The 10509-nt window shown below is 44.6% G+C and overlaps 1 protein-coding gene across 5 annotated transcripts in view; it reads right to left on the reverse strand.

Moving 5' to 3' along the window:
• LOC147437356 (sister chromatid cohesion protein PDS5 homolog A-like) overlaps positions 1 to 10509 on the reverse strand; it is a 136849-nt gene that overhangs the window by 17547 nt on the left and 108793 nt on the right. For 4 of the 5 annotated variants that reach the window (XM_086486905.1, XM_086486904.1, XM_086486903.1 and 1 more), the window contains exons 28-34: positions 3222 to 3273; positions 3065 to 3142; positions 2908 to 2954; positions 2682 to 2747; positions 2479 to 2561; positions 2107 to 2252; positions 1903 to 2021 (exon numbers count right to left, since the gene is read on the reverse strand). In XM_086486905.1, the coding sequence (XP_086343031.1) occupies positions 1986 to 2021; positions 2107 to 2252; positions 2479 to 2561; positions 2682 to 2747; positions 2908 to 2954; positions 3065 to 3142; positions 3222 to 3273 (508 nt within the window). In that variant the 3' untranslated portion in view covers positions 1903 to 1985. Of the gene's footprint in view, positions 1 to 1902; positions 2022 to 2106; positions 2253 to 2478; positions 2562 to 2681; positions 2748 to 2907; positions 2955 to 3064; positions 3143 to 3221; positions 3274 to 10509 lie in introns of those variants that run through there. The other variant, XM_086486906.1, reaches the window with a different exon arrangement.

The following is a 10509-nucleotide window of genomic DNA, read 5'->3' on the forward strand; positions in this document are numbered from 1 at the left end:
AGTTAAAGGCCCTTGGCCAGCCAAAAGCAGTTTGCGAGAAAAGCATGTGATCTAAAAGCATGTGGAACAAAAACTCCTCCCCAAAGAACTGTCCGTACAACGCTGCCACGCCATTAGTTTTTATGTGAGTGTGTGTGTATGTGAGTTTGTTTTGAGTTATTTTAGGGGTTAGGCCCCTCAGTCAGTTCCTATAAGTTGGGTTGGGTTCGGATTTTTAATCTTAACCCATTTTGTCTTTTAGGCCTCTAGGCCGTCTTCAATAAGTTGGTAAGATCTGTTACTTCCTCTTCATCTACTAGAGTTTAGGTCCCTCAACCGGGATCTGCAGGTTGGCCACCTTCTGGGAGATTGTCACGTCATCAATATGTGACATCCAAACTCTCTGATTTAACACCACCTATTTCCTGTAATTCCTTGTTTGGACACTTAGCTAGAATGTGCTCAATCTCTCCGCATCCATAGCATTGCATCCTTTTGAAGTAGTCTAAAGACCGCTCTACTCTCAATCTCGGCCCTGTGGATTTCTTCTTGCCCTTCTTGCATCCTCCTTCTCCTTAGAAGCCTCTTTCTCAGATGACTTGGACACTAGCTCGTCCGTCGCATAATCAAGGAGCCTGGGTGCATGGAGAAATTGTCCATAGCTTGTTCCGTGAGCTGTTGAATGCTATGGAACTTCTGTTTCAACATATCGCAATAATCCACAACAATACCGTTCCATCTCCTCGAGAAAAGAAATCTTCCAAAAAGAAGCGACTACAAAAATGTTCACTAAAAGTAGCAAAAGTGTTTTTAGATGGTTCCAAGTTGTGATCACGTCATGTTCAATTGTTGTGTCAACCATATCAAAGAAAACAATTTCTTGAATTTCATCCACCTCATCGGTGCCTTGCTATAAAGAAGAAGAGTGGAACACCATGTCTGAGCATTCCACTTAAAGAAAGATGTCGCCTTGCATACTTTAGAGGCTTGCAAAAACTTGTCTCCAAAGAACGAGTGTCAAAGAAAGGGCTTGACGGGAGTCTTGTAGCCCAAAAAAATATCAACCTTACCACTTGCCCCATCCTTGAGCTCCTTAGCTCGTAACAAGTGATCTTCTTCTTACCAAAACTTGTATCAAACGAGTCGCCATCACTATCTGTTTCCTCCTCTCAACTGTTAGATTGCTTTTTGTGCTTTCTAGACTTTTTCTTTGATTTCCTTTTCTTGCTCTTCCTTCGCTTCTTCCCTCTCTTTTTATCCTCGCTAAAACTAGAGGAAGAATTGTCAGAACTGTCATAAGACATAGAAGAACCGGGATTGTCCTCAAACCGAACACACTTCTTTGATCTGATTGCCTCCTCAAAAGCAGAGTTCCGGCCCAAATAGCGAGCATGATCCTTTGATTTGCTACCTTTCCGAGAGTGACGTCAGCAGTGCCCAAGAGTAGGTGCAGGTTTGTATAGAGTTCGTTCATGATCTGAACGTACTCTATCAAACCAACATACTGAGTTTCTATCACCTTCACGAGGTGATGGGCATACTCAGCCATGATAAACGAGAGCATTTGTCAAGTAAGAGAAAAAATTAATGTAGGCACTAAAGATCTAAACAACAAATTAGTGTGTTACTAAGTGTAACGATAAGTGGCTTTCAGTTCTCTCACACATGTGCACACACATGAAAAGTTTTAATGTTGCTGCCTATTGCAAGAAACCTCAAGATCTAGCCAACAAGACTTGAGCTCGGGGCCTGTATTCAAGAAGAAACTGGAATAACCATTTTACCACACTTGTCTTTTTTCTTTTGTTTCGCAGAGAGGGGAGGGGAGGGGGGGGGGGGGGGGGGGGGGGGGGGGGGGGGCAGCGGCACATGTCCATATATATATATATATATATATATATAGATAGATAGATAGATTCGGACCAGTTCTCGGGTAGTAAGCTGCACAAAATCATCTTTTTTTCTCAGCTGCATTCACAAATATAACAAGGTTAACTGTGAAAGCATCATTGTTTCTTCTTTCTGACAGGTTTCCAGGCATCCTGCATATCCAACAAAGTAAAAATTACAAGAAGTTTACGTTCACGAATAAAAAACAAAGTGAGCAACACAGCTTTTAAACATTACCAAGGGAACATCATCATCTGGAACTTCTGGTTCATCAAATGATATGGCTCCTTGGAATGTCTGATCATTCAGACTAGTGCCTTTAGGGCCTGTAGAAGACACTACTTTCTTTGAACTCATTCTGGCTTTTGATTTCTGCTTTGGAACTGCATGACAGACACAACCTTAAGTAGTCCGACAATGTCTTGCCAAATTACATACCAGGGCAATTGAGGAAAAAAAACAAGTGAGTAAAAAAGATAGCTAGCTGTCTACTCTATAAAAGCAGCCTTACTCTTAATAGCAAAAAAAATCATCTTTTGTAATACCACGTCTCGACCTAAAAGTTCTACTTGCGAACACAAACCTTAACACAACAGGTTCAGCATGTACCTTGTGTAGATGCCTCTCTGCCATCAAATACTCTGTCACCATCATCAACGCTTTCACCATCTTCTATTGCATCAATAGGATTGCTGTTTCAAGAAAAATTGATTGCATCAGGCTTCGTCAACCTAGATGATCGAGGCAGAAAATGTAAACCTTTTACAGGCTTTGGTACATACACCACCAATTCACCGAAACCATAGTCTCACCTGCTACTAGATAAATCTTTCAAATCCTTTTTCTTCTTAAATCTTTCCTCTATTACCTTCGACTGCCTAGCATATCAACAACCAAACGCAATCAAAATTCTAACCAAGGAGTAAATAGAGAAAACTTCCCCAATAATCTATACACAATATCCATATTTTTGCATCATTATTAACAGCTAGGAACCTCGTCCTACACCAAAAATATAATTGCAAAGCAAAGACTTACGAGCTACGTTTTGAAACCTTTGCCGCTGAAGGTGACTCCTCGGTAGACTGGATAAATAGGCATAAAAAAATAAGATTCCTCATGCATCCATCTACTTAAACAGCTTCAAATCATGCACAGTGTTACAAAATAATCCATTAACAGGTGACATCTTTACCAACTCATCTTCTTCAAGCAGTTCCCAGCGCTCCTTTCTCAAGTCCAAAGTTTCTTTATCCCCATCATCATATATGACCTGACAAAAAAACAGAATGATAGATAAGAAGCAACTTCCTCATTCCTGGAATATACAAACCAGCGTCAAAGTAACACACCTCATGTAGCTTCTTGACAGGATTAAACGACCGAATCGTCCCCTGATAAAACCTGATCATACGCAGTGAGCAACGACTCAGAAACATATGAGCAGCATGCACAAACTCAGGCACCCATTCTATCAGTGATCACACATACCCGTAGTAGAATCAGTTTAGCATCTCTTTTTTGTACCCAGACATGGTATCACATTCACCAGTTTGTGACGGTTTTGTCTCATAGCTCAATTTGGCGTCTTGAAGACGTTAATACCACGCTCGCCCGTGTCAGCATCAGCGGCAGCCTGCGCCAGTCAGCTTTCATCTGCCTCCCACTCGCCATTAGCATCAAAGTCTTGTCAGCGTCCAATCTACCCTGGAGTGTTCGATTTGTGCCTTGCAGTCCCCCCTTGAGGGGTTTTCTGTGTAGGCACAAGGGCCCATCTGTACTGTGCAAAATCGCCCATATGTACTTTGTGCAAAGATCCATTAGGATTACGGTCTTATGTAACCTGGTCCTATTGGAGCTCATCCACAAGAATGAACACTCCAAAGATCACAACGAGCAGACGACCAACTTTTGCCGCAGTCGTAGCAGCACCAAGCAAAACGATCGAATTGGCCAGCTTAAAAGAGCTTTTGATCAGCTTATGGAGGAGAACCATGAACTCAAACCTCGCATTAGCACGCTTGAGGCACGCTTCGACTCCATGGTCAACCACACCATCAACAAAGCAAAAAAAGTTGAAGCAAAAGTCACTCGAGTTCACTTTGCATCCATTGCCAAAGTGAAGACTTGTGTGACATTGGAGCTTCGCGAACGAAAACTCCAAGAAGAGAACGCCCTCAACGTGCGCATTCGTGGACTTCCCTCACCAAGGTGCACCACCAAGGACACTCTCAAAGAAGCAATTACTAAGCTCAACGACGTCCTTCAATCAATAAATATCAAGCCGGAAGCCATCTCTTGGATCAACGACACACATAGGCAAGTGTCACCTGAGCATTGTCTTCTCACTTTCAAAGATAAGAGGAGCGGATGAGGTTGCTGCGCCACTCCCACCTCCTCAAGGCAACGAAGGTTTGGATTGCTGAGGAGCTCACCCCGCCTGAACTGAAGTCTAAAAAATGCGAGCTCAAAAAGGTGTATGAAGCCAGCAAGCAAGCTCATGCCAGCTCTTTCCACAGCACAACAGTACACTTGGGGGAAAGCTACTTGGTCCACTCTCACGGGCCTGGCACTTCAGTTTGAGCTATCCTCCACCAGCAGGATGATAGTGGGGTCGACCTACACTCCAGCTCGCTACAGAGCGTACTCCACACAAGTGGTGCAGTGAGAGAGAGGAGTGTTGGGAGCTCATCTGCAGCCTGACACTCTGGTTCATCTGGGGGGCCCGCTGCTTCCGCTCTTTGAGGCTCACCTTGTACCACCAGCAGAGACAGTTCGGGGTCTTTTGCTAATGTCACAAACGGTGACGTGGTTGCCCAGTACACACACACACTCCCTGGCAAAGGCATTGATGATGTTGCTGCCGTGTGGGAACACCCGGAGATCATCAACAATGCTGACGTGGCTGGCTGTACGGAAGCCCCAAAAATTGCGGAGGATTTGCCACATGGAAGTTGTACGGACGCCCGTAATTTCCGGTGCAATTTGCGGCAGCTTTTGGACATTGCTTTTGCTGCTTTATTTACGCAAGGGGGGAGAGAGAGAGAGAGAGAGAGAGAGAGAGAGAGAGAGAGAGAGAGAGAGAGAGAGAGAGAGAGAGAGAGAGAGAAATGAAATGAAATGAAATGTTATATTAACGTCTTCAAAAGGCCAAAATGACCTATGAGACCAATCAGTTACAAAATAGTGAATCTAATACCATGTCTGGGTACAAAAGAACTAGAAAAGAACTAGAGAGAGAGAGAGAGAGAGAGAGAGAGCTCCTTTGTTTTTGCTTGGGCTAAAGAGAGCTTGTGAGAGAAAGCTTTTGCTTTATTTTAAAAGCTTTTGATTTTCAGCTTTTGGGGCTCTGCTTTTAGCACCCCTTGTAAACTCTTTAAATTAGTCTCGGGGATCTCACTTCTCAGAGCATCGAGACGCAGAGTCTGAGAGTAAGTCCCGGACTTACTTGTACTTTGAGTTGCAGATTAATACAAACAGATATACCCAGGGCTCCGTCTTTGGGGCCAATATCTCTAGGCACGGAACTCCGTCGAGCCAGTGTCGAATCAATTGTGAACTGTGAACTATTTTGAAGTGATTGTTTGTGGTGTCGCGGTAGATTATCGGCTTGGAGTGTCCAAGTCTGTTACAGTGACAAACTCGTCCACATCCTTCTTGAGTCTCGACCAAGAGAAGTATCTCTCTACCCCTTTCAAGGTGGTAGCAATGCCGCGGTGACCCGTAATAGGCGGACAGTGGCATTCAGTTAGAACCTTTTCCCTCAACGGCTCTGTAACGCACAACATGGTTTTCTTCATTAAGTAGCCATCCCGAATGGAATAGTCCGCTACTATCTCCCATTTTTGTATTCGTCTGAATACATCTGCAAAATCTGTATCTGTGGCGTTTTGACGAACCATATCCTCGAAGTTTCTATGATGTATCGCGGAAATAGCCAAAACCAATGGCTTTTGGGACAAAGTATTTGCCACCAATTTCTTCATCAAAGAAAAAAGAGGCCTTCTTGATCCTTCACTTTGCCCTAAAAGCGGCAAAGTTTCAATTTTCATTCATTTGATTCGGTTCGAGCCCCACGGAATGTGGTACCAGTTTTCCTTTTTTATCTGCCTTTTCTGCCACGTCCCTCAACTACTTTGGAACTTTCCTGCCTTTCTTCATCCTATTCATTCAGTGCCTTGATAGGGCACTTCGCGGAGATATGCCCAGTTTCCCCGCATTCAAAACACTTCGCCTCTTTGACGTAGTTGATCCTCTCTCGAGAAGTGAGTTGGGGTCGTGCATCCTTTCCTTTCTTTTCTGGGTTGCTCTTCTTCTTTCTACTTTATTTTTCCGAACTCTGTTCAATTCTCTGCGTCATGATCTCATATGTGGGGTAAGTCAAGTTGCCTGAGTGAATGGCAAATCCCCGTTTCGCATCACTCATCAACTCCTGAATGGAAGCTGACTTTTGTTCTAAGCAGTAATATGGAATCTCTGTAGGAAGACCCAAGGTAAACCGCTCAATCTGTTCTTTGAACGAAATCTTCTTAAATAAAGAGGCGGGTAGAAAAGAGCTCCAAAATCTCTCGCAATAAGCGTCCACTGTATCCTTCTTGGTCATCTGAAGATGGTTCCAAGCAGTTCGTATGTCGCGTTCATACTCTCGAGTCACCCAAGAAGAAATAAACAGCCTTTTGAATTTCAGCCATTTAACTAATGTTGTCTTGTTTAATAGAATCGTGGACCACCAAGTTCGAGCATTCCCCTTAAAGTAAGAGGCAGCCCTCTAAATCTTAAGAGTGCTCTGAGTAACAGCCTCCTGAGAAAGCTATGTCAAACTGCTCTATAAAAGACAAAGCCTTCGAACCATCTCTATCACCAAAAAACGTGTCAAATTTAATTGACTGTCCACCTTCCTTAAACTCTCGGACTTTCTTGCTTTTGTCTTCCAGAAAGTCATACTGGTTGGCTTTATAAAAATTCTTCTTTTTTGCGTAGAAACTGTTGTCGTCAGAGACCAAACTGTCTGAAGACGAGTCCTCTGTAGAACTATCAACCACGAGGCGAGATTTAGGGTTCTTTGCCTTTTTCTTGCCCTACCCGAAGCTTTCCTTTTTGCTTTCCTTTTTGCCTTTTCTGTCTTCTTCACTCGAGTCAGATGAGCTAGAACTGTCAAATCGAACATGCTTCTTCTCCTTTCTTGCCCATTAAAAATTAGACTGACGACCCAACCAACCCGGGAAGTCAGCGCCTTTCTGCTGCTTTTTGTCGTGCTTTTTAGCTTTGTTCTTCGCGTCAAAAAACTGAACAATTCGTGCATGAACCACCTCTTCTAATTCTTGCTCTGTGTACATCCTTGGAGTGGGAGGTTTCTTCAGGGCCGGTTTGAGGGGTGGTTCTGTGGTTTGCCGCCACTGTGCATGCACCTCGTCGAAGGAGGTCTGGCTCATAAATTTTGCAAATTTCGGGTCCTTCGCAAAATTTAGCATCATCTTTGTTTCATCGCCGATCAATCGTCGACGCTCCAACTCTTCGATCTCCGCCTGAGTAGGCTGAGGCGGGCCGTATTCCTCGCGTGAATATTCGTTGTGATCTCTTCCCACATCTCCGGATGCAGAGGAAGTTGATTGATCTCTGTCTGAAGCCATAAGTGCCACGTAAACAGGATCGGATTTCCCATAGAAGAGAAATCGGCCGTGCTCTGATACCACTGCAACAGACGTGGACACTCCAAGTCGAGAATATATTGCGACACCACAAACAATCACTTCAAAACAGTTCACAGCTCACAATTGATTCGACACTGGTGCGGCGGACTTCCCTGCCTAGGGATATTGGCCCCAAAAACTAGCGCCCCTTTCGGTATTTCTTTTTGTATTAATTTGCAACTCAAGGTACAAGTAAGACGCCGGGAGTCACTTTCAGACTCTCCGTCCAGATGGTCTAAGAAGTGAGAGCCCAGACACTAATTTAAAGAGTTTACAAGGGGTGCTAAAAGCAGGCCCCAAAAGCTGTAAATCAAAAGCTTTTAAAATAAAGCAAAAGCTTTCTCTCACAAGCTCTCTCGAGCCCAAGCAAAAACAAAGGAGCTCTCTCTCTCTCTATCTCCTTGCGTAAATGAAGCAGCAAAAGCAATGTCTAGAAGCTGCTGCAAATTGCGCCGGAAATCACAGGCGTCCGTACAGCTGCCACGTGGCAAATCCTCCGCAATTTCCGGGGTTGCCGTACAGCCAACCACGTCAGCATTTCCCATGATCTCTGGGGGTTCCAATAGGACAGCACATCATCAATGCCTTTGCCAGAGAGAGTGTGTGTGTATACTGGGCAGGCACGTCACCGTTTGTGACACCTAGAGCTGATCCATACTCTCAGAGGACAATTCGAGAGACTACAGGGCAGTTCCGACCGGCGTAGAGAGGCCTTCCTTCCACTATGGCGCCCTGGGCCTTTCTTCACCATGGTCCAAGGTGTGCTCAGATGGCACTACCGTCCACCTGTGTGGCTCTTGCCTCCCCCCATCTCTTGATTTAGCCTCATTGTACATATGTTGTTTTTTCATGGGGAGAATCTCCCCCTTATGATTGTTGTAGCTCTCTCTAGTAGAGGTGGTTGTAGCCCTATGGGAAGTTTCGTTAACTAATAGAAGGATCTTTGATTTTGCCAAGTCTGCAGGAAGAGGGGGTGCCCATAATGAGAGAGGGGGCTGACTTTTACCCATAAATGACTACAGAGTGTGGGTGAGTAGTGGGTGCACATTTCATAGCTTTCATCGAAAGCTTGCCTTCTCCCTTGTCTTATGTAGCGCGATGATTCAGCTCTCGTGCATCCCTCTCCCCCTTTGAACATAAAAACATGATGCCCCGCTCGAGGGCTTTTCATCTGTATGTACAGTTGTGTGGATTCATGCGCAATTGCCGAGGCAAGAGCCTCTTGCACAGGTACTCGATTAGCTAGTTGCTAATCCCCCACAGGTACCATTGAATTCAGAGAGATTTCACACGAGAAATCTCGTCAGATCAAAGGCAAGTAGCCCTACACGTGCAGGAGCTCGAGAGTTTGCTACGGATAAGACCGGCACACGAAATGGAGCCCGAAACAGGGAAGTACAGCTTGCTGTGTATTTTGTAGGTTTAGGGTTTTGGCCCTGATCGATCCCTAATACCCCAAAGAGGTCCCGGGAAGCGAGGGAATCGTTGTACATGCGATCTGGTGCATTTTCAGGGCAGAAAACAGAGAACTCAGCGTACTGCAAATTCTCGCCAAGCTTGGGAAAATGCTCGTACGTGTCGGGAAAGTCAACCAATGCATGGGGATTCTGTCTGTGAAGTTTCCTAGTATAGTTATGTTGTCGAAATCCGGTCAAAATAGGTCTTTCAGCCCCGATTCTGCGGGACAGCTCGTAGGAAATCGCAGATTTTATTCCCTTTTTTATAAGAATAAAGAAATACCGAAAAGGGCGCCAGTCTTTGGGGCCAACAAGTTGTTGGCGTCTGCTTGGAGCCCTAAAGCTTCCAGGCCGTGTTCATTTGAAATGCTAATTCCAGTTACAGGTTTTATTTGCAAAGTTTCTCTGTGTCCTAAAGTCTAAAGTAAAGTTTTAAGTGAAAGCCAAAGTTTACCGCCCTACGGGCCGGATACAACTGACCATGGAGGAGATTGATGAGATCCGCCAACCACCGATTATGGACCTCCTATGATCCAGATGAGGATTGTACGCCCTGTCCATTTTTGTATCAGCCCTTGTATCATTTTTGTATCAACTCTTGTATCAGCTTTGTACCAGCTTTTGTATCGGATATTGTATCAGTCCTCACTCACTACATCCAGCCCCCCTACTCGTAGCCTATATAGTTACAAAAAGCTCCATTCACAGTTAGGATTTTCAAGGTATCCCTTTTTTCAGTACCTGCATTTTTTTAGTATCCTTTTTTCAGTACCTTTTATTTTTGGTACTCAGACATTGTATCAGATCCAACATGTTGTAACTTTTCAGTCTTATAGGTCATTTTGGCCTTTTGAAGTCGTTAATATAACATTTCGTTTTCATTTCATTTCATTCTATTCTCTCTCTCTCTCTCTCTCTCTCTCTCTCTCTCTCTCTCTCTCTCTCTCTCTCTCTCTCTCTCTCTCTCTCTCAGGGCCATCATCGAGGAAGGCAGATCTCATGCGAGACGGATTTATTGTAGCTTTGTGGACTTCCGCAAAGCTTTCGACATTGTACCCAGAGCTAGACTGATGCGCAGATTACAGGAAATGGGAGTACCCACAGAACTCATTTGGGGGATCATGGCATTGTACAGATCAGTAGTAGGGCATGTACGCACCCCAGAGGGACTTTCTACACCGGTTCACTCCACTATTGGGGTGAAGCAAGGCTGCCCGCTCTCTCCTACTCTTTTCGGTATGTATGTGGATGAGGTTTCAGACTACATTGACAGCGATGGGGATAAAGGTGCTCAATTGGCAAGGACATCGATTCCACTTTTGTTATATGCGATGACATAGTGTTGATCTCCGAATCCCCAGAGGGAATACAACGTCAATTGGATGCTTTGCATACGTTTGCCCACAAAAGTGGTTTGTCTGTCAACCTGGGTAAAACCAAGGTTATGGTGTTTAATACCACCCCACAGTGGATCAGGAGGTCAGCACCTACAT

This window comes from Adiantum capillus-veneris, chromosome 17 (genome assembly GCF_014529385.1).
Source record: "Adiantum capillus-veneris isolate H3 chromosome 17, ASM1452938v2, whole genome shotgun sequence".
Lineage (NCBI taxonomy): Eukaryota > Viridiplantae > Streptophyta > Polypodiopsida > Polypodiales > Pteridaceae > Adiantum > Adiantum capillus-veneris.